Here is a 22,798-nt window from a genome sequence, read left to right on the forward strand (position 1 = left end):
TGGTCTCATCTAACCACGGCCCTTTCTCCCAATCCTTCTCTGAATTATTTAGATGTTCATTGGCAAACTTCATATGGGCCTGTACATGTGCCTTCTTGAGGAGGGAGTCCTTGCGGGTGCTGCAGGATTTCTATCCATAGCTGCATATTGCGTTATCCATGGTTTGTTTGGTGACCATGGTCCCAACTGCCTTGAGATCATTTACAAGCTCCTCCCATGTAGTTCTGTGCCGATCCCTCACTTTCTCATGATCATCCTTACCCCATGAAGCAGAATCCTGCATAGAGCGCCAGACCAAGGGCGATTGATGGTTATTTTATACTTCTACCATTTGCGAATAATCATGCCAACAACTGTCTCCTTCTCACCAAGCTTCTTGCTGATGGTCTTATAGCTCATTCCAGCCTTGTGTCGATCTACAATCTTGTCCCCGACATCCTTTGACAGCTCCTCTTTTGTCTTGCCCAAGATGGTGAGGTTTGAATGAAGGAAGAGATTCTCTGCACAGGTGTCTTTCATATACATAACGAGTTTTCGTTAGGAGCATCTTCTTAAATTGGCAGGACTAATTGGTGTACCACACAAGCACAAACGGTAGCCTGTCTGTGGGAGCCAGAATCATTATTGGTTGGTAGGGGATCAAATACTTACTACTCTATGAACTGCAACTAAACTTATGACATTTGTATTATGTATTTTTCTGGATTTTGGTTCATATTCTGTCTCTATAATTTAAAATACACCTATGATAACAATTATAGACCCTTCATTTCTTTGTAAGTGGGCAAACTTACAAAATCTGCAGGGGGACAAATAATTATTTTCACCACTTTATATATTGTAAAAACATCTTATGGATCATAAACCGTAACTGTTCAGAACATGTCATATCTTAGAAGGGCTCTGGGTAACTTCAGAATTGAGTTATTTATATTCATTAGTTTTAAGTGGATTATTTCCTACAAAGTCTTAGAGAAGTGGGTAATCACCGTCATTTCCTGTTCAAAACGTCGGAAGATCTGTTCTCTCTGTTGCAACAATTTGTTACTAAGGATTTGTTGTGCTCTCTGTTCTTCTTTCTGTAACAGCCGAAGCTCCCGCAGCTCTTGTCGCCTTGAGAAAAATAAAGCAGTGATTCATCACTTGTTAATTCAGGAAACAGACTCTTTCAAAGACAAAGATGTATATTGTACAATATCACTAGCTGTTCAAATTGGCTCTTGCTGAAAGATGGTTTGAAGACCAATGACCACTACATTTGATCAACGTGTTAAATCCAATAAAACCAGTAGGCTGCTGCATTTAACTAAATATCTCTGTACTTCGCTTCAAAACGAAAGCCTCCCTACTTTGAAGTAGTGGTGCAGTTTGCAGGGTTTAATCTGGATGCTGACAGATATAATGGGCAGTTGCATAACTATTATTAGCAGGGTCATTCATGCTGTGAAGCTCTCCAGTGGTCCTCCCGTGACAAATAGGAGTACTCTGGCCCTCTAGACTACAGGCTGAATGCAAGGCTAACAAACCCAAACTGTAAAATGTTGTGAAGTCCAACAGTTCATAAAGCTCCTTCATGAGCTGTACAACTTTGAAGCAGATAATAAAGTAGGTCTCAAAATACTGAAGCAAGACACAGCCAGAAAGCTAGTATTTTAACAAAGATGTCAGAAATGTTCACATTTCTTTTCATACAGGCTTCTGTGGACCTGGTGAGTCAAAAACTAAACAAAAAAAGAGGGGTATGTTCAAACAGGTAATGCCACATTTGACAACACACATGCTTTTCTTGAATGGTTTCAATATTTAGAGTTCACCTTCGTCTTCCAGTAAATGGTATTTAACCTATTCTTATGTCAGGAAATATTATATAGCTGCACTCATTTCTTGACAAAGTGGTATTAAACCCAAAAGCAAACATTATATTGCATCTTACCAATTTTTAGATGTGGCGTCTGCATTAGCTTTCTTTACTTTCACCTGGTGATCGATCTAGCCAGTAAAATATAAATGTGTGTGAAAATCTGGCGCTAATCATAAGTGTAGACTGCTACACTTTTATCACTCGTTGGATACAAGGAAATAATGAAAAAAAATGTAAAAACCATGTAAATGGTGCTCTGTCTAATAAACAAAGAAAAAACGTGTCAAAAAATAAGCAAACACAGTGTATCAACCGATGATAAAGAGTTCAATAAACAAGTGTCCATGCGTATCAAAAATAATTCCATTAGTATTCCACCAACTGGATGGGCTATCCACTGTACCCAGCGTTAATAAAAGTATAACAATCCAAATGAAAATTAAATTGGCCTCTTACCAAATTCCGATGATCTCTATGTTATAAGAGATCAAACGTATGAGGTAAGGAAATAGCCGATGCCTGGCCACATTTTCTGTGAGGATTCTCCATTCCCAGACGTAGCCCGTTAACAGGAAACTTGTTGGAAGGAGACAGGAGCTGTGACATGATGAGCATCTAGATTTGTTGGTGATCTCCATGCTGGATCATCCTCTCTCTACTGCCTAATATCTCTGTTGTAAGTGCATATTTTAGCTTAACCACTTCAGCTCCGGACCAATAAACACCTTAAGGACCAGAGGTCTTTTTGCAATTTCGCACTGCGCTGCTTTAACTGGTAATTGCGCGGTCATGCAATATTGCACCCAAACGAAATTTGCGTCCTTTTCTTCCCACAAATAGAGCTTTCTTTTGATGGTATTTGATTGCCTCTGCGATTTTTTTTTTTTGCGATATAAATGGAAAAAGAGCGAAAATTTTGAAAAAAAAAGATATTTTCTTCTTTTTGTTATAAGAAAAATCGAATAAACTAAATTTTAGTCATACATTGAGGGCAAAATTTATTTAGCCACATGTCTTTAGTAAAAAAAATGTCAATAAGCGTATATTTTTTGGTTTGCGCAAAAGTTATAGTGTCTACAAACTAGAGTACATTTTCTGGAATTTACACAGCTTTTAATTTATGACTGCCGATCTCATTTCTTGAGGTGCTAAAATGGCAGGGCAGTACAAATCCCCCCCAAATGACCCCATTTTGGAAAGTAGACACCCCAAGGAAATTGCTGATGGGTATGTTGAGCCCATTGAATATTTATTTTTTTTGTCCTAAGGGATTGAATAATGACAAAAAAAAAAAAAAAAAAATTGTTTTTACAAAAAGTTGTCACTAAATGATATATTGCTCACACATGCCATGGTTATATGTGGAATTGCACCCCAAAATATATTCCGCTACTTCTCCCGAGTATGGCGATACCACGTGTGTGGGACTTTTTGGGAGTCTAGTCGCGCAGGGCACCCCGAAAACCAATCACCACCTTCAGGATTTCTAAGGGTGCAAATTTTTGATTTAACTCCTCACTACCTATCACAGTTTCGAAGGCCATAAAATGCCAAAATAGCACAAAACCCCCCAAAATGACCCCATTTTGGAAAGTAGACACCCCAAGCTATTTACTGAGAGGCATGTTGAGTCCATGGAATATTTTATATTTTGCCACAAGTTGCGGGAATATTACAAACTTTTTTTTTTTTGCACCAAGTTGTCACTAAATGATATATTGCTCACACATGCTATGGGCATATGTGAAATGACACCCCAAAATACATTCTGCTGCTTCTCCCGAGTACGGGGGATACCACATGTGTGGGACTTTTTGGGAGTCTAGTCGCGCACGGCACCCCGAAAACCAATCACCACCTTCAGGATTTCTAAGGGTGCAAATTTTTGATTTAACTCCTCACTACCTATCACAGTTTCGAAGGCCATAAAATGCCAAAATAGCACAAAACCCCCCCAAATGACCCCATTTTGGAAAGTAGACACCCCAAGCTATTTACTGAGAGGCATGTTGAGTCCATGGAATATTTTATATTTTGCCAAAAGTTGCGGGAATATTACAAACTTTTTTTTTTTTTGCACAAAGTTGTCACTAAATGATATATTGCTCACACATGCTATGTGCAGAAGTCAAATTACACCCCAAAATAAATTCTGCTGCTTCTCCCGAGTACGGGGATACCACATGTGGGGGACTTTTTGGGAGCCTAGCCACGTACGGGACCCCGAAAACCAAGCACTGCCTTCCGGATTTGAATATAAAATGCTATAAAAAACAAACTAACCAGAGTCACCCGTAACACTTATACGGTGATCAGTGGTGAAAGGGTTAACTAGGGGCAATCAGGGGGTTCAAATTTTTATTAGGTAGTATATGGGGGTCCCTGGCGCTATATAAAAACCTGACGGGGAACCTAAATAACTAACTGGCTAACCAGCGTCACCAGTGACACTTATACTGTGATCGCTGGTGAAAGGGGGTGAAAGGGTTAACTAGCAGCAATCAGGGGGTTAAAACCATTATTGGGTAGTATATCGGGGTACCTAGCGCTATAAAAACCTGGCGGTGAACCTAAAAAAATAACTAGCTACCTAGCGACACTAGCGACACTGATGCAGCGTTCAGAAAAATTATCGCTTAGTGACACTGGCAAAAGGGGGTGAAAGGGTTAACTAGCGGAAATCAGGGGGTTAAAACCATTATTGGGTAGTATATCGGGGTACCTAGCGCTATAAAAACCTGGCGGTGAACCTAAAAAAATAACTAGCTACCTAGCGACTGTAGCGACACTAATGCAGCGATCAGAAAAACGATCGCTTAGTGACACTGGCAAAAGGGGGTGAAAGGGTTAACTAGCGGCAATCAGGGGGTTAAAACCATTATTGGGTAGTATATCGGGGTACCTAGCGATATAAAAACCTGGCGGTGAACCTAAAAAAATAACTAGCTACCTAGCGACACATGCAGCGATCAGAAAAATGATCGCTTAGTGACACTGGCAAAAGGGGGTGAAAGGGTTAACTAGCGGCAATCAGGGGGTTAAAAACATTATTGGGTAGTATATCGGGGTACCTAGCGCTATAAAAACCTGGCGGTGAACCTAAAAAAATAACTAGCTACCTAGCGACTGTAGCGACACTAATGCAGCGATCAGAAAAACGATCGCTTAGTGACACTGGCAAAAGGGGGTGAAAGGGTTAACTAGCGGCAATCAGGGGGTTAAAAACATTATTGGGTAGTATATCGGGGTACCTAGCGCTATAAAAACCTGGCGGTGAACCTAAAAAAATAACTAGCTACCTAGCGACACTAGCGACACATGCAGCGATCAGAAAAATGATCGCTTAGTGACACTGGCAAAAGGGGGTGAAAGGGTTAACTCTAGGGGCAATCAGGGGGTTAAATCTTTATTGGGGGGTGATAGGGGGCTACCCTGGACCTAACACTAACTGTCCTGACAGTTTTTACTGTCACAACTGACACTGAATGCATTGATCAGTAAAGAAATGATCAATGCAATCAGTGACACTGTGACTGGGGGGGGATCGGGGGGCGATCGGGGGGGGATCGGGGGGGGTTTGTGTGCCTGTGTGTACCTACATGTCAGTGTAGTGTTGGTGCACACTTACTTTTACTGTTCTCCTCGTAGTCCGGTCAAAAAGACCGCCCCGAGGAGAATGACATCACTTCCTCCTTCCTGTGTAAACAATACACAGGGGAGGAAGCTTCTCATTGGCCAGGAGCGATCCAGAGGGGGTGGCCGAAAACCAACGGCCATCCCCTCATCACAGAGCACTCCTGGACCGAATCGGACCGCCGTAACCAGCGGGAGGGGGTCCGATCGGACCCCCCACCCGCTGGAAGGCAATCACGTAGATGTACGTGATTATGCCTGCCTGTGCCATTGTGCTGACGTACAATGGCAATACGGCGGTCCTCAAGTGGTTAAATAAACCCCGTTTTTTACATACTATGCAATGAGCTAATTTTCTGTGTTCCCTTATCCTGCACACACACCTGAGTGAAGCACAGTGATCATCCTGATTGAGGAAAGCTATGCTGGGATGCTGTGGAATATACTTTCAGTGTGGTGCCAGGGTGGTTAAAAGACCTTTCCAATTCCGCTGACGTTTTTGAGAATTCTGCCGCGTACACACGATCAGAATTCTCATGGGAAAAAGCTCTGATGGTTTTCCCAACGGAATTTGGCTCAAGCTGTCTTGCCTACACATGGTCACATCAAATTCCGATCGTTTATAACGCGGTGACGTACAACACGTAAGACATGACTAGAAAAAGGAAGTTCAATAGCCAGTTGCTTCTGTCTCGTAGTTGAATCTGAGCATGTGTGATTTTTGGCGTGTCGGAATTGCATACACACGATCGGAATTAACGATAGAAAGTTTTTCCGTCGAGAAAATTGAGAACATGCTATCAATTTTTGGCTGATGGAAATTCGGTCAGCTAAATTCAGATGGAGCATACACACGGTCGCATTTTCCGATGAAAATCTCTCATCGCTCTTTTTCTGGCCGGAATTCCGATCGTGTGTACACAGCATAAGAGTAGGTCATCCAAATAGGGTACTATGAAGATCCCTTCTGTCCTTAAAGCCTGTATCGCTTCCGATAACATTTTGTGAATATTCTCTGAGCTGATGCTAGTCCGAAAGGCAAAGCGTCGAATTGGAAGTAAATGTCTGTTTCGGGCCTTTTACTGCAAACCTTAGAAAAACTTTTGAGAATTCCCTGATGGGGAGGTGTAGATGGGCATCTTTTAAGTCTATCGTGGCCATGTATGCCTCTTGAGGCAGTAGTTCTATTGTCGTAAAGATGGTTTCCAGCTTGAATTTTTTGTATCTGACTGTTCTGCTTCCAGAACACCTTTAGGTTGAGAATGAGCCTGAATCTTCCCCACCTATTTTTTCCTTAGAAAAATGTGAGAGTTAAAACCCCCTTTGCTTTCTCTTTGGGAGAGGGGGGATATGACTCATTGATCCATCATTTCTTGAAGCAGCTCTGTCATGGCAACTGCCATTTCTCGGTAGACGGGCTGCGAGAAACGGTTCTGGGGGGGGACCCGATTGACTTCTATGTGGTAACCCCTGGTGATTAGGTCTAAAATGTATGCATTGCTTGAGGTGGCTTGACATTGGGATAGGTAGGCCCCCACCCTCCCTCCTACCCGGCAAAGGGAGTCATTGCCCTTTTTCTTTAGGCTGTGTGGGGTTAAACAGAAAACCCACTTTTCCCTTTTGTTTTCTATTTTGCCATGTTTTTCCTGATCTTGCTTGCTACCTTCTTTCGGACCCATTTTCCGGAAAGGACGAAACCCTTTTTTGTATGGGTTTTTTGGGGAACGGAAAACCTAATTTCTTGTCTGACGAACGTTCCAATACAGAATCTAAAGCTTCTCCAAAGACCAAGTTTCCTTGGCAGAGAACATAACTTTGCCTTTGAAGAGGCACCCCCTGCCCAAGTATTCAACCAAATTGCCCTCCTTGCTTGGTTGATTAGAGCTGTGCATCTGGCTGAAAATCTGATTACTTCAGCCGAAGCATCAGCAATATAAGCAACTGCCTCGTTAAGTACCGGAAGTGAAGGTCAAGGGTCCTGGCAACACAGGTAGAAGTAATAGCCGGTTGGAACTATGCCGCTCCTGCATCCCATACTTACCCAAGATAACCTTCTGCCTTCCTATCCATAGTATCGTTAAATGACCCCGCGTCTACAAAGGATAAATGCGAATGCTTTGCTACCCTGGGAAAGGGCTGCATCCAATTTAGGACATTTCTCCCAAAGTGATGCATCTTCCTCTTTAAAGGGAAATCTCCTTTTGAGGCTCCTAGGTTTCTTCCATTCCTGCAATATTGTGACCTTCAAATCTGCATGAACTGGAAAGGATCTTGTACCTTGAATGTAACCCTGCGTATAATTTGTCATGGACAGATAAATCCTCCTTTTTTTTTCCCTTTTCCAGCTCTTAAGCCCCGTACACACGAGAGGGATTAAGTCTGACAGACCTCCAAAGGAGTTCCGCCGGAGTTCAGACGGAGTTCCGACGGAGTTCCGACGGAGTTCCGACGGAGTTCTGGCGGACTTTTCGACCGAACGGACTTGACCACACACCATCACACCAAACTCCGACGGAGTCGAACGTGATGACGTACGACTGGATTCGACGTAGGAAGTTCATAGACAGTAGCCAATAGCTGCCCTAGCGTCGGTTTTAGTCCGTCGGAGTAGCACACACACGAGCAAATTTTTCGAAGGGGACCGGGTCCGGCGGAGTTCCGTCGGGAAAATTTGAAGCATGCTTCATTTCTAAAGTCCGTCAGACTTTGGCGAAGCTAAAGTCCGTTGCAGCCCACACACGATCGGATAGTCTGACGGACTCGGTCCGTCGGAGTTTGGATGTCGAAAAGTCCGCTCGTGTGTACGGGGCTTAAGGTATAAATTAACTTTAAGAGCTCCTCTGTTTCATTTTCACCTTTTTCTTCCTTGAGTTCTCCCTCTTCAGGGCTAGATTCCTCACTAGAACCTTCTTCCATCTCCTCCAGCACCCCCTTCTCCCCTTCAGCAGTTGCAGGTGTCAGAGCCAGAGCTTCTGCGTTAAAACCGGAGGTACTGGGTATAACAGTACCAGATGGTCCTGAACTATTTCTGTATTCATTGTATCTAGAAATTTCTTGAACATAGAGCTAGTTTCTTTTTTGCCCAAAGCGTCTATGCAGTCCTGACATAATGATTTCTTCCATGGGGGTGACAACTTATGTTTACAAGAGGCACATCTCTTTTTAGGACTTTAGCATACCCTGTTCCATCCTTATCTTCCTGCCTCTTCCCCTAGGGAGACAAAAAAAAAAAAAAAGATACAAAGGAGCCCAGGCTAAATTTTCCATCTGCCTAGGAACACTGCCCTAGGAGAACCAGATGCTAGCCCGGGAGGCTCGTCACCCAGCACAAAAGCCCGACAGATAAAGAATGAGAAAACAGTGATCCTGTCTGGCCGGAGGAAACACAATAACGGAGGGACCATGCATAGTACCTGTCCTCTTATACTAATGTGGATTTGTGTTTCCTGTGCTAGGTGGGAGGAGCCACTCTCTCATCAGGCCGTCCTTGAAGATGACTTGGGAAAAATGAATGTGGGCTCTACCTTTTCCCGTTCCTTAAAATAATAATTTGTTAATATAGAGTGGTTTCAAAAATATTTGAAAATGTATGAAACAAACACAGTGAAAGCACTCAACTGATTAAAACCACATACAATACCTTTATTGAAGTGGATTAAAATTAACATACATACATGTAAAATAATAAATAAAAACCTGCCGATCACCACCTATTGTGACAAATCCTGTATTTTCTTTTATCTATGTAAATAAGCTTTAGCGGTGGCCACCTGAAATGGCGAGCTATAAATTAACTAACTATTTGAAATGGCTGCTAAACCTTGAATAAGAGGATATAATAAGATAAGACAGTAGGAACACCCCAATTAATCCAGAGAGCTGTACAACATGACCCAATGTCAGTCGGTTCCTGCTGAACCAACTGCTTTTAGGCCCGTGTACACTCAGCTTAACAAAGCTGCTGTCCAAAGATGTTGGTGTTGTTCCTTCTTCCAGAATGCAAACACCCTAATACAGGAGGTGTGTTACTGGCCAGATAACCAGGTGAAACCTGAGGGAAAACAGCCTAAAAAAAAGAAAGCAAATGCAGTCATCATAGCTAATGATTGGTAAGATTTTTGGTTTATGCCTATTGAATTTTCTAAAAGGAAATAAAAAAAACTGACAAGAATATATAAAAACAACCCAACCTGCCACAATCCAATTCATTTGACACCCAGATATCTCTCCATATCACATGAAGATTTCTTGTATGCACAGGGTATATAAACCTGATATTTAGTGTTTGTATGAAAGTAAGGAAAAAAATACTGGTTTTATGTGAAATTTGACAGGCTGCAATAGGTTACACCTCCATAATCCACTTCCAACGATTGTACAAAAGAAAGAAAAAAAAAACAGTGGTCTTGCCTTTCTGAATTTCTCATTTTAAGAAAAAAATTAAAATCAGGGCTATCCAACTTGAGCTCTAGAAAGCAGCATGCAGGCCAGGCGTTTACGTCACTGTCATTGATTTTCTACGACTGAAACTAAATCTAAAAATCTGCCTATCTGAAATGTATGAATAAGCCTAAATATTAGACAATCCAAGAAATAATCACAGGGATTAGGTGAAGCAGTGTATTAAAAACATATACAGTGCCTTGCGAAAGTATTCGGCCCCCTTGAACTTTTCAACCTTTTGCCACATTTCAGGCTTCAAACAAAGATATAAAATTTAAATTTTTTGTGAAGAATCAACAAGTGGGACACAATTGGGAAGTGGAACGACATCTATTGGATAATTTAAACATTTTTAGCAAATAAAAAACTGAAAAGTGGTGCGTGCAAAATTATTCGGCCCCTTTACTTTCAGTGCAGCAAACTCACTCCAGAAGTTCAGCGAGGATCTCTGAATGATCCAATGTTGTCCTAAATGACTGATGGTGATAAATAGAATCCACCTGTGTGTAATCAAGTCTCTGTATAAAAGCACCTGCTCTGTGATAGTCTCAGAGTTCTGTTGAAAGCGCAGAGAGCATCATGAAGACCAAGGAACACACCAGGCAGGTCCGTAATACTGTTGTGGAGAAGTTTAAAGCCGGATTTGGATACAAAAAGATTTCCCAAGCTTTAAACATCCCAAGGAGCCCTGTGCAAGCGATCATTTTGAAATGGAAGGAGCATCAGACCACTGCAAATCTACCAAGACCTGGCCGTCCCTCTAAACTTTCAGCTCAGACAAGGAGAAGACTGATCAGAGATGCAGCCAAGAGGCCCATGATAACTCTGGATGAACTGCAGAGAACTACAGCTGAGGTGGGAGAGTCTGTCCATAGGAAAACAATCAGTCATACACTGCACAAATCTGGCCTTTATGGAAGACTGGCAAGAAGAAAGCCATTTCTCAAAGATATCCATAAAAAGTCTCGTCTAAAGTTTGCCACAAGCCACCTGGGAGACACACCAAACATGTGGAAGAAGGTGCTCTGGTCAGATGAAACCAAAATCTAACTTTTTGCCCACAATGCAAAACGATATGTTTGGTGTAAAAGCAACACAGCTCATAACCCTCAACACACCATCCCCACTGTCAAACATGGTGGTGGCAGAATCATGGTTTGGGCCTGCTTTTCTTCAGCAGGGACAGGGAAGATGGTTAAAATTGAGGGGGAAGATGGATGCAGCCAAATACAGGACCATTCTGGATGAAAACCTGTTGGAGTCTGCAAAAGACCTGAAACTGGGACGGAGATTTATCTTCCAACAAGACAATGATCCCAAACATACAGCAAAATCTACAAAGGAATGGTTCACAAATAAACGTATCCAGGTGTTAGAATGGCCAAGTCAAAGTCCAGACCTGAATCCAATCGAGAATCTGTGGAAAGAGCTGAAAACTGCTGTTCACAAACGCTCACCATCCAACCTCACTGAGCTCGAGCTGTTTTGCAAGGAAGAATAGGCAAGAATTTCAGTCTCTCGATGTACAAAACTGATCGAGAAAAATACCCCAAGCGACTTGCAGCTGTAATCGCAGCAAAAGGTGGCTCTACAAAGTATTAACGCAAGGGGGCCGAATAATTTTGCACGCCCCACTTTTCATTTTTTTATTAGTTAAAAAAAGTTTCAAAAATCCAATAGATTTTGTTCCACTTCACAATTGTGTCCCACTTGGTGATTCTTCACAAAAAATAAAAATTTTACATCTTTATGTTTGAAGCCTGAAATGTGGCAAAAGGTTGAAAAGTTCAAGGGGGCCGAATACTTTCACAAGGCACTGTACTTCTGCTGTTTGGTATTTGAGCGATTTGAGTCACCCATACACAAGCCACGCAACTACAGATTAGATCTTCAACTACCTCTCAGTACACATCATCAGTCCACGTACAGCTAACATTACAATAAGGTACCATATTCTCAAAGGACTGTGTTAGATGAAGTGCAGAAATGAACTAGCAGCACTATCTTCTATCTGCATGAAGAAGTGAACGAAGGCCCTAAGGAGCTTATAAACAAAGGAACAGAAGTAGTATTAATACCAAACCATTTCACCTTGCCACACAATAAAGATAATATACCTGAGGAATCTCATCTCCTCGTTCTTGGAATCATTATCGGTCACAATCTTGGAGGTTGTGACACTCACTTCTACTCCATCAACCATGAACTTTCTAGTCTTCTTTAGAGTTTTCTTCTGTCTTTTTGTTTCCTTGAGAACAAAGCAACATGTGAGGCAAATATTACAAAACACTTTAAGAGCTTTCAGGAATTCAAGTGCATAACACATCAAATGTTTATCTCATATTACAGAAATAAAATACAACTTGCTTCTTCATATGCAAAAAACATTTACTGCTACAAGGGTTTTCATATAATGTAAATTAAATTATGATGTGATTTTTGCAGTCATACTTGTATTGAGCAAAAGAGATTTTCTTATACATATTTGTAGACATCCCCTGTAGTGGTCATATGTCTGCTGAAATATTGCTGCTAATAGCCCATGGTCTGGCAGTCCAAGGCCAGCCATAGATGGATCAAAATTTGGCCGGTTCCTGCTTTTGATCCATCTATGGGAAGACTGGTTATACTGAAGTCAAGTAAAATTCTATCACTTTTACCTACAGGTAGTGTACATATCTCCTAAACGTGCACAGTTTAGGAGCTATTTAGTGTACATGCAGCCAGTGACATCACTGGCGCATGTGCTATGAAGGAACAGCCCCACCCCCCCCCCCCCCCGATCCCGTTTGGGCAGGGAGCGCGTTATCTTCTCCCCCCACTCGCTGCCACAATCTAAAGAAAACCCGGCTGTGCGGGGCTTTGCATCATTCCTTAATGTTCTGTGAATTAATGGACCACAACTACCAACAGCCTTTGCGGTTCTGGGCTTGTAGTTCTCAATGAACTACCACGGCACTGTTGAGCACTTTGGTAGTTTGTCGATTCTTCCTGTCAGGGTAAAACTGCCTGCCCGTACGATATATGGGCAGACAGCTTACACTGACAGATCTGCTGATCGCTGGTGCAATGCTTTCCTAAAACAAAAAATAGGCTCCTAAAACAAAAAAATAGTACATGCTAAATTAAATGTAAAATGTGCATTTATTATTTTTTGTTAAAATGTGAACTTATACTTTAACATTATTGGTTGACAAACTTCCCAAATCCTACTACTTAGGAGAGAATTCAAAGAAAAGCCCCAGTTTAATGTTCTTATACTCTTACCTGTATAGATATTGACCCCGATTCTTTCTTAGTTAAGAAACTTGATATGGACAAATTCAAGTCCATGCTGCCGCTGTCAGCAGTTGATCCCATTCCAGAGTCAGAATCAATTTCCTTTTGAATTTCTGTTTCTCCTGACTGAGACTCTACTGATTTTTCTTTCCTTTCTTCTTCAGCAGCAATAACACTAATACTAGGTACACCAACTTGGGACTCATCCATTGGAAGAGCAGCATTTTCGTTGGAATTCACAGCATCATCCTGGGGAAGACTTTGGATGGACTCTTTATCGGACTGTGGAGCTGAAGATACATTTTCACTGGATAGATCTTTTGTAACGTCATCAGGAATTCCGCTTGGATCCTCTCTTTGGTCATCATCTGTTTTAACAGGTAAAGATGGTGCAAGTTCTCCATCACCATTTACATGATTTACTTCATTTGCATCTTCTATTTTTAGGTCATCTTGATCCTTTGAAGTAATGCTTATATTAGATGGACCTTCTGTTACTTCTTGGCTTCTGTCATGCTCAGGTGAAACTTCAGCTGTCTCCGGTTTTGTTTGGGAACCTACTTCAACTACCTCTTGAATATCATCAGCTTTTGATACAGCAGTTAACTCTTTGATTTCATCATTAGCGTTTGCCGTTTGATCAGACTTTTCATCAACTGATTCTTCATTTGTACCATTTTCCTCAACATGAGGTTCAGGTTTCTGCTCTTCTAGAAGTTCCACCTTAGGAACCTGATCTGTTGTCTCAGGAATATTCTCATTTGGCACACATATTAAGTCCAGTTTTGCACTCTCTGCTTCTGTCTCATTTGTAATTTCTCCCTCTTCAGATACAGGAACAGGTTGACTGACCTCAGATTCTACAGTTGTAGGATGATCTTCGTTAAGGTCTGGATTCTTTTCTTCAACCACTAATGGAGGTGAGGGCTCTTCTGCCTTTTCTGGTAAGCTGTCAGCACCTGAAACAGAAATTGCCACACCAACTTCATCTTTTTCCTTTTCATTGTACTCTTGCACGGGTATCGCAGTCTTCTCAGCATCTGGTATTTCATTTTCTTTCCTGGTGACCTCTGGAGTGGCAGGCTTCTGAACATCAGGTGTTTCCTCCACTTTCACTTTAGCAGCATCTGATATGTTATCCTGATTTAGGAGTTTATCATCAGCCTCAACAGCTGTAGGTTTTTCAAAAACAGGTTCAAGAGTTGAAGCATTCTGGGAAAGTTTATCATCTTCCAAGCTTGCTATGCTAAGGTCTGAAGAAGCCCGTTTACTGTCACGAACAGGCTAAAAAAATAAATAAAATGAACAAACATTACAAAAGCTGAAAAGTGCTTGGAAACATGTACAAATAAATACTGTGCTTTAATATCTTGAACGCCTATATATTTTAGTAGTTTTGGACCCTGTAAGATTTTTCTGTGCCTTCTGGTTCCACTGAGGAGCAAGGATGAGCTTCAGCGTGTTCACACAGCCTACGTGCAGAGCTCGCCATGAAGTCGGCACTGCGCTGCACTAATCACAGGCGGTGAGACGTTGTCCTGATGTGTGGCTGCAGAAATCGGGAAATGTCTCACTGCCTGAGATTAGCGCAGCACCGACTTCCTGGTGGGCTCTGCACGTGGGCTGTGCGAACACGCCAGAGCTCATCCTTACTGAGGAGTAATACCTTAATTTCCTGTCCTGAAGACACAAGAGAAAATCTGTTCAAATTAAGGGAAAAACAAAAGTTTCCTATTTGGAAAAAATTCCCTGTTAACTTTATAATTTTAGATTTACTTTATTTTTAGTCCTGGCTGCAATGGTCACTACAGTACATAGAGAGAGGCAGGGCTTTTTTTTTTTCCAGCGGGAACATGGGGGAATGGATTTCTGGCACCATCAGCACTAAATGTATGTAATGGCAAGGGATGCTGGGGTGTGCTCAGGGCTGCTGTTAGAAATCATGGCGTCCCAGGATCTATCGTTAGTGGGGGTGTCTATTTTTGTGGGGGGGCTGGCCATTACTGCTGGAGGGGGATCTATTGTTGCTGGCTGTAGGGGGAACAAGTTCCATACAAAATTTTTATCACAACAAAATGATACTTGGTTCTGTACTCTCTGAAAAGGATCAGTACAGTAAGTGGGTAGGGGGTGGAACCAAGGAATGGTGCTCGGATGAGAGTAGGAGGCAGAGACAAGGGGTGACGCAGAAAGGAAGAGTTCCTGCGCCTATTCTGAGAAAAAAAACCTGGAGAAAGGTATATCTCAACACATCAATAAAAGCCAAGCAAAGGTTCTAGCCGCTCCACATTTTTTCTATAAAAAAAAAAGTTTTTGCATTAGATCTATTTTAATGGCACAAACGACAATCTGGCAGGCGCTACATTTTATTCCCTTTTAGTTTTCTACTTTTGGTTGACCTCAATCAGGAAAATGATTCTTGTGTATTAGGTGGCATTACAAAAATGACTGCTCATAAATCAGGGGCCCATTCAGTAAATTAACCCTTATAATTTGTCAGTTGAGGAAACTTGTACAGTATTATTTCTTTATCTATAAACACAATCCAAAGACTGTACCTACTATAAGTCCCATCCATACTACAAAATGCACACAATTTGCAAGCAAACACCATCATAAAATCTCAAAATTTATAAAACACCAAAAACACGAACCAAAGAGGTCTCAGCCTCATCGTCCTCCTCCTCATCTTTAGCTTCTTCCAGTTCCTCCAAAACCTCAGCCTTGGCTTCCGCAATCAGCTCTCGTACGGGCTTGTTGGAGTGGACCACTGACACAAACGGGTGCTACAGGCAAACACATCCAAATTTTACTCATTAACATGTAAAGTATAAAACCCTTGCCATACAAAGTGCTTGTGTTTTCTGTTACCTGTAGCAATTGAACAGGAGTCCAGCGATTATCAACATTTTTCTCTAAGCATTTCCGCAAAAAGTCATTAAAATCTCTTGACCTAAAACAAAAAATATGAGCAGATATATATTTTCTAGGTCTAAAGATATTCATAATTTATTTCATTACCATTTAAAGCGACTGCCGCTTCTTAGAAAAAAAATTGTTAGAATCGCGTAACAGAACGTTCACCAACAGGCAGCAAGTCTGAACTTCTTTGTGTAAAGCAATATAGTCTCTGGCAAGGTTCAGCATTCACCAGTGTCAGGTGTGTCAAATGCATGGTCCACTGCTACCTGCTGTAGTTATTTCCATCTTGCATCGCTTGCCAGAGGAGCCACTGAGCGCAGCGGTGGACCAGGCATCTGACACAATCGGATGTGAACACTTTGCCGGGTGCTATCCACTTTTGCACAGCAGTTCACACATATTATCTACCAGAGAGTTAAGTATTCAAAGACTTCTATTGCAAGTATGTTGGACTTTTTTGGGAAGCAACAGTCACTTTCAACAGCAATGTCAAAATGTATACTAGCAAAAAAAAAAAAAAAAAACATTGATTAATCCAATCAATCCGGGCAAAACAAACAAGCTTGTCACTTTAAATGTATATATTTTCACTGACTGGCTGCAGAGAGCAGAGCAATCAGTGGTGTTTGATCACTCAGTTCTCAGACTTAGCACTGGTGGAGGAGGACAGTTGCAGCATTGGAAAAATTGCACTGCATCCACCTAGGTGAGCATAAAGTTGTTTTGTTAAAAAAACTAAAAAAAAATAAATAAAAAATACTTTTCTGTAACTGGTCAGCTAGATAATTTCTTAATAAAGTAATCTGCTAACAAATGAGATCTGCAGTATACTTTTAGATGTGCATACTCCTTAGGCTAGCTCATGACATGCTAGCACAGCATGCATACCTAAAGCCAAACTCTAGCTTCTTTTATTTTATGGACTTCATTTTTAATTAATTAAAAACGACCTACCTTCTGCTCTGTGTTTTTGTACCATGGGCAATACTCCACTTCCAGGCTGAATGATGACCAGCATCACACAACCCATTCTTGCAAGACCCCTTTCACACCACACCACCCATTGCGTCGGCGGTAAAACGCTGCTATTTTTAGCGGCGTTTTACTTCCGGATTTGCGACACATTTCGGCCGCTAGCGGGGCGCTTTTACCCCCCGCTAGTGGCCGAGAAAGGGTTAAAACCGCCGGCAATATGCCGCAATAGCGGCGTTTTGCCGGCCGTATTACAGCGCTGCCCCATTGATGTCAATGGGGAGCAGCGGTGGAGGAACGGTAAACACACCGCTCCTTCACCGCTCCAAAGAAGCTGCTGGCAGGACTTTTCCCTGACGTCCTGCCAGCGCACCGCTGTAGTGTGAAAGCCCTCGGGCTTTCACACTACAGACAATGGTGCAGCTTTTTTAGGGTGGATTGCAGGCACTATTTCTAACGATATAGCACCTGCAAAATGCCCTGGTGTGAAAGGAGTGTAAGCCTAGGCTGTCATGGACACACCATGGGCACAGACTCATAGTGTTCTGCCTGGATTGGCCAGTTCTCAAACATTACAACGCTGCGACATGTGAGCACCGTGGAAGTCAACCTACAAACCAATGCTGGAGTTGAACATGCAGTATCAGACATAGTCACATGAGCAAAGCTGCATTTAGGCAAACAAGATAAATAAACGTTATATTATTTATAATTTAAGCTGGTCATACAATTTGTGAATTGTGGCCAGTTCACAATTGTCCCTCCTCCAAATTCGCTCTGTGGGTTGCTCTGTCACCACTTTCCCACCCATCATCCTTCAATTGCAAAATCAAAGGAGGATGAAAAAAAAAAATTGCCCAAGGAGTGGCAGCATTTAAATGCAGCTGTGTATTCTGTCAGAATACAATGGGTGCAGCTGGAGATTCATTCACCTTTACTGTACAGCATAGATGGGGAAATCTGCAAGATTTTATATGTTCAGCTGAACGCAAGAATATCTTGTGTATGGCCACCTTATACATGGGGAAGTGAGAAGGAAAGGAGAGGAACAAAGTGCCGGATTGTTCTTGGGGTATATAAAGCCAGGCTAAAAACCAGGTTAACAGTATTGCTGTGATAAATAAAGAGAAACAAAGGCTGGAAAGTTATCTTCCCCAGAGAAAATGCCCAAGATACTCAAGTACTGAACATCTACTTAAAATTTTAGGCATCTGGCCACATGATTTATACTGAAGGGGAAAATTAGAGTTCAGATTGGCTGCTCCTCCTCTTCAGCAAAGATCATGTGGTCACATAAATAGAACAGAAGGGATATGCAGCATTTATAATCTTACCATCTAGAAGGTTGAGCTAATGTAGGAGGTTCGGATTTTGCAATCTTTAGCAACACTCTCATTGGATTTAATTCGTGGTGAGGAGGCTCAATCTGAGCCATCTCTATTAAAGTGACACCGAGAGACCAAACATCAGCTTTAAAATCATAGGGTTTATCCTTGGAAGTTTCACACATCACCACCTCCGGTGCCATCCTAAAATGAAAGAGGAGAGAGATGTGAAGTATTCCAACACTCAGAAACACAAACCATGAAAATTCACCTTATATGTGAAAAAGATGCAAAAAAACTGTCAAATTGTCCATGCCTTTAAAAAAAAAAAAAAATATATAGGCTTCTGTACAATGACATTTGTGTAAGTGAGAACTACTTTTCTCTGCACTCAAAAGTCGACTTGAATGTAAACTTCAGCTTAAAGCTGAACTCCAAGCAAGCAAAAAACACAGATAATATACATTTATGGAAGTAAGCGCTTCACCGCGGCAAGGGGCAGCGGTGGTGCAAAAAGGAAGAACGTGGGACTTTAAATGAAGCTCAGAATGACAAAAATTAGTATTTATGGAAGTGTTTTTACCTGTCAAATAATTTTTAATTCTACCCCTTCATTCCTGAAATTTGCACAGCTCTTCTGCACAGCCAGCCTTCAGACCTGACTTTTCTCTAAGTAACACATTCAGGTCTGATCTCTGCCTCCAGCCTAACAATGGACAGTAAAATGAGAAGCAGCAGGCTGATGAGCTAATCTCGGTTCTTTCCTTGTTAGCACATGAGACCTACAATACAAGTGATTTGCTCCCTGTGCTGCTTCTTCCTTTCCCAGTTTGAGACTTGCTGTAGAGCTTATGGAAAGAGGCTGGTATATAAAAAAAAAAAAATTTGCATTTAACCACTTGCTTACTGGGCACTTAAACCCCCCTCAGTCCCAGACCAATTTTCAGCTTTCAGCGCTGATGCACTTTGAGTGACAATTGCGCGGGCATACAACACTGTACCCAAATGAAATTTTTATCATTTTTTTCCCACAAATAGAGCTTTCTTTTGGTGGTATTTAGTTACAGCTCGGAGTTTTATTTTTTGCTAAACAAACAAAAAAAGATGCAAAAAAAAAAAAAAAAAAAATCATGTTTTAATAGTTTGTTATAAAATTTTGCAAACGGGTCATTTTTCTCCTTCATTGAAGTGCGCTGATTAGGCGGCACTGATAGGCTGCATTGGTGGGCACTGATGGGCTGCATTGGTGGGCACTGATGGGCTGCATTGGTGGGCACTGATGGGCTGCACTGGTGGGCACTGATAGGCATAGTTAAGGCGGCACTAATAGGCACAGATAAGGCGGCACCGATGGGCACAGATAAGGCGGCACTGATGGGCAAAGATGGGCACAGATAAGATGGCACGGATGGGTGGCACGGATAAGTGGCACGGATGGGTGGCACGGATGGGCACTGATAGGTACCACAGATAGATGGGACTGATGGGCACTGATAGGTGGCACTGATAGGTGGCTCTGATAGGTGGCACTGCTGGGCACTGATGGGCGGCACTGCTGGGCACTGATGGGCGGCACTGCTGGGCACTGATGGGCGGCACTGGGGTGCAGCACCTTTGAGGCAGATTGGGTGGCACTGTGGGTGGCACTGTGGGTGGCACTGTGGGTGGCACTGTGGGCACTGACGGGGGGCACTTACTTTTTCTTTTATTTTACTTCAGGATGGCACTGCGGGAGGCAGGTGGGCACAGGCAGGTGGCAGGTGGTCCCTTGTATTGATGGCCGTGATCGGGACTGATGTCCCGATCACGGCCGCCGGTGATCGGCTTTTTTTTTCTCTCCTCGCGCTGTCAGCGCGAGGAGGAATAATAGCCGATTACCGGCTCCGTTCTATCACATGATCAGCTGTCATTGGCTGACAGCTGATCACGTGATAAGGGGTCGGGATCGACCCCTTACACGGATCGGTGATCAGGCGAGTCTCACGGACTCGCCGATCACAGAGCGCGCCGCGCGCGCCCCTCAGGGGGCGCGCAGGCCGCTCGTAACCAGGACGACGTCAATAGACGTAGTCCTGGAAATGTAGGTCCGCGCTAATGCCGTCATTTGGCAATAGCGCGGATCTGAAGTGGTTAAATAAATTTCATGATTTATAATTGCATACAGAGCTGCATTAGTCTGGCTCGTGAAAATCTGCCAAAGTTCATCTTTAAAGCAGCTTTAGGAAAAGATCAGAAAGAAGCATCTCACATGCATCCGATATGTATGTGAAAGGATGGTAGTTCAAAATCCAAAAGGGCAAAAACCAAACCAAAGGCATTTCAATTTTAGCTTCTATATTCCAAAACTCTCCTAACACTAGAGTTTTGTAAAGCCCCATACACACTATCAGTTTTTCTGCTGAGTTTTTCCTTCAGGTTTACCAAAACCATGTAGTGGAAGGGCCTGCCTGATCGCAAACAAATTGAAACTCCTAAGGTTTGACCTCATATTATATGGTTTTGGTAAATCTGAAGGAAAAACGACACCCCTACTCAATGTCAGGCTGATCAAGAACAAGCCAAAATTTGGTGAAAACTGAATGAACAATCCAGCAGCATGCTCAAACATAAATGGTCATAGAAAAACGTATGAGGCAGTCCTTCATAGGTTTCTAGATCATTTAATATCAGTGCCTATCCTGTGGAACTTGCAGAATAATTCCCTATCACACTGATGTTTGTGTTTATAAGAAGAAACTTGAGCACAAAAGGAAACTTGTTTAGGCAGTTTATTCATTAATCCATTTTCTTAGTCCACCAGCAGGTTGAATGAAAAAAAAACTGGACTTGATTCCGACATCCACACACTCGACGTGGATGGGGAAATACTCCCTGCTAAGCCAATGTATTCTGAATACACTGAGTGCTGCAGGCTATAGCTGATTGAGCAGGGAAAATCTGACTGTGTGGCTGTACATCAGTAAATCGACTTCTGTACAACCTGCCAAACCATACATTGATCAAAATTCTGCCAGCCCCCGCTGAATGGTCCGAATTTCAAATCATGTGTGGCTGGATTTAGAATGTAAGCTCTCATGTCCAGAGCCTTCCTAACCCTCTTGTCTTGAATTGTATTGTAACTTTACTGTCTCCCTTTATTTTGTAAATCCCGGTCAGCATATAAACCCTGTATAATAATACTGCAAGGAAAATGAACTAAGCCCTTGCAGCCAGTGTCCCAAATGAAATTCAGACCCAGGACCAAGAGCTGAAAAGCAAGAATGCCAACTGAGCCACCATCAAAGAAACCTATATTAAGTTTAAAAACATACCAGTAAGGAGTACCAATGAATGAGTCTCTCCTCTGTAATGTTCTAGTATTCTTAGCAGACACTCCAAAATCAGCTTTAATGGAAAAAAACAAAAACAAAAAAAACATTATTATTCTTTAAGTAACAAACACTGTCAGAACTTTGTAATACTTAATTACATATGTCATTCACCACACTTTATTTCAGAGTGCAGTAACTAACTACTTATTACAGCTTGTATACATGAACTACTACACGTCTTAGCAAAAGCCACAGCAAAAAGCATGGCTGTTACCACTTTCCAAAATAGCTTTGTCATTTTCTGTAATAAAAACATCTTCCAGTAGAAAGAAATGATCATATTCCTGATATATATGATATACTTGTATACACACATAACATTTTTATCCAAAGTTGATAAAATACCGGTAATACTTAAAAAATTACCAATAGCAGGTATTTTACATTAACTGTACGTACATACACACACACACACACATATTATAGGAATGTATTTCAGAAATCCTAGGTCTGGAAAGTCTAATGCCGTGTACACACGGCCAGACTTCAACAGCCAAGGTCCGACGGAACGAATCCGTCTGACAATTCGACTGTGTGTGGGCTTCATCGGACCTTTGATGTCGAAAAATCAGACTGACTTTAGATTTAGAACATGTTTCAAATCTTTCCAACGGACTCGAGTCCGGTTGAAAACAAAATTTCATCTGTATGTTAGTCCGATGGACGAAAAACCGATGCTAGGGCAGCTATTGGTTACTGGCTATGAACTTCCTTATTCTAGTCCCGTCGTACGTCATCACGGTTGAATCCGTCAGACTTTGATGTTATTGTGTGTGTCCAAGTCCGTTCATTCAGAAAGTTCGTCGGAACACTGCCGAAAGTCCGTCGGGAAGACCGTTGGACCTAGTCTCCCGGAAAGTCCAGTCATGTGTACACGGCATAAGGCGGCTCAGAAATAAGTCAGCTGAAGATAGTGTATTCTGGATGACAATGACCAGTCCCGGTTGTCTTCAGATCCTCAACAAAATCACAGGTATTACCATCATTTAAGA

At 42.1% G+C, this 22,798-nt stretch overlaps 1 protein-coding gene across 4 annotated transcripts in view; it reads right to left on the reverse strand.

Annotated features, from left to right (window-relative positions):
- The window catches only part of SLK (STE20 like kinase), a 121,327-nt gene that overhangs the window by 40,892 nt on the left and 57,637 nt on the right, over nt 1–22,798 (reverse strand). For all 4 annotated transcript variants that reach the window (XM_077455255.1, XM_077455254.1, XM_077455253.1 and 1 more), the window contains exons 5-11: nt 21,747–21,819; nt 18,445–18,639; nt 16,088–16,169; nt 15,871–16,002; nt 13,205–14,500; nt 12,055–12,185; nt 990–1,113 (exon numbers count right to left, since the gene is read on the reverse strand). In XM_077455255.1, coding sequence (XP_077311381.1) covers nt 990–1,113; nt 12,055–12,185; nt 13,205–14,500; nt 15,871–16,002; nt 16,088–16,169; nt 18,445–18,639; nt 21,747–21,819 — 2,033 coding nt within the window. The remainder of the gene's footprint in view (nt 1–989; nt 1,114–12,054; nt 12,186–13,204; nt 14,501–15,870; nt 16,003–16,087; nt 16,170–18,444; nt 18,640–21,746; nt 21,820–22,798) is intronic.

This window comes from Lithobates pipiens, unplaced genomic scaffold (assembly GCF_037356315.1).
Source record: "Lithobates pipiens isolate NorthernLeopardFrog02 unplaced genomic scaffold, aLitPip1_a1.2 Scaffold_25, whole genome shotgun sequence".
In the NCBI taxonomy this organism is placed as follows: domain Eukaryota; kingdom Metazoa; phylum Chordata; class Amphibia; order Anura; family Ranidae; genus Lithobates; species Lithobates pipiens.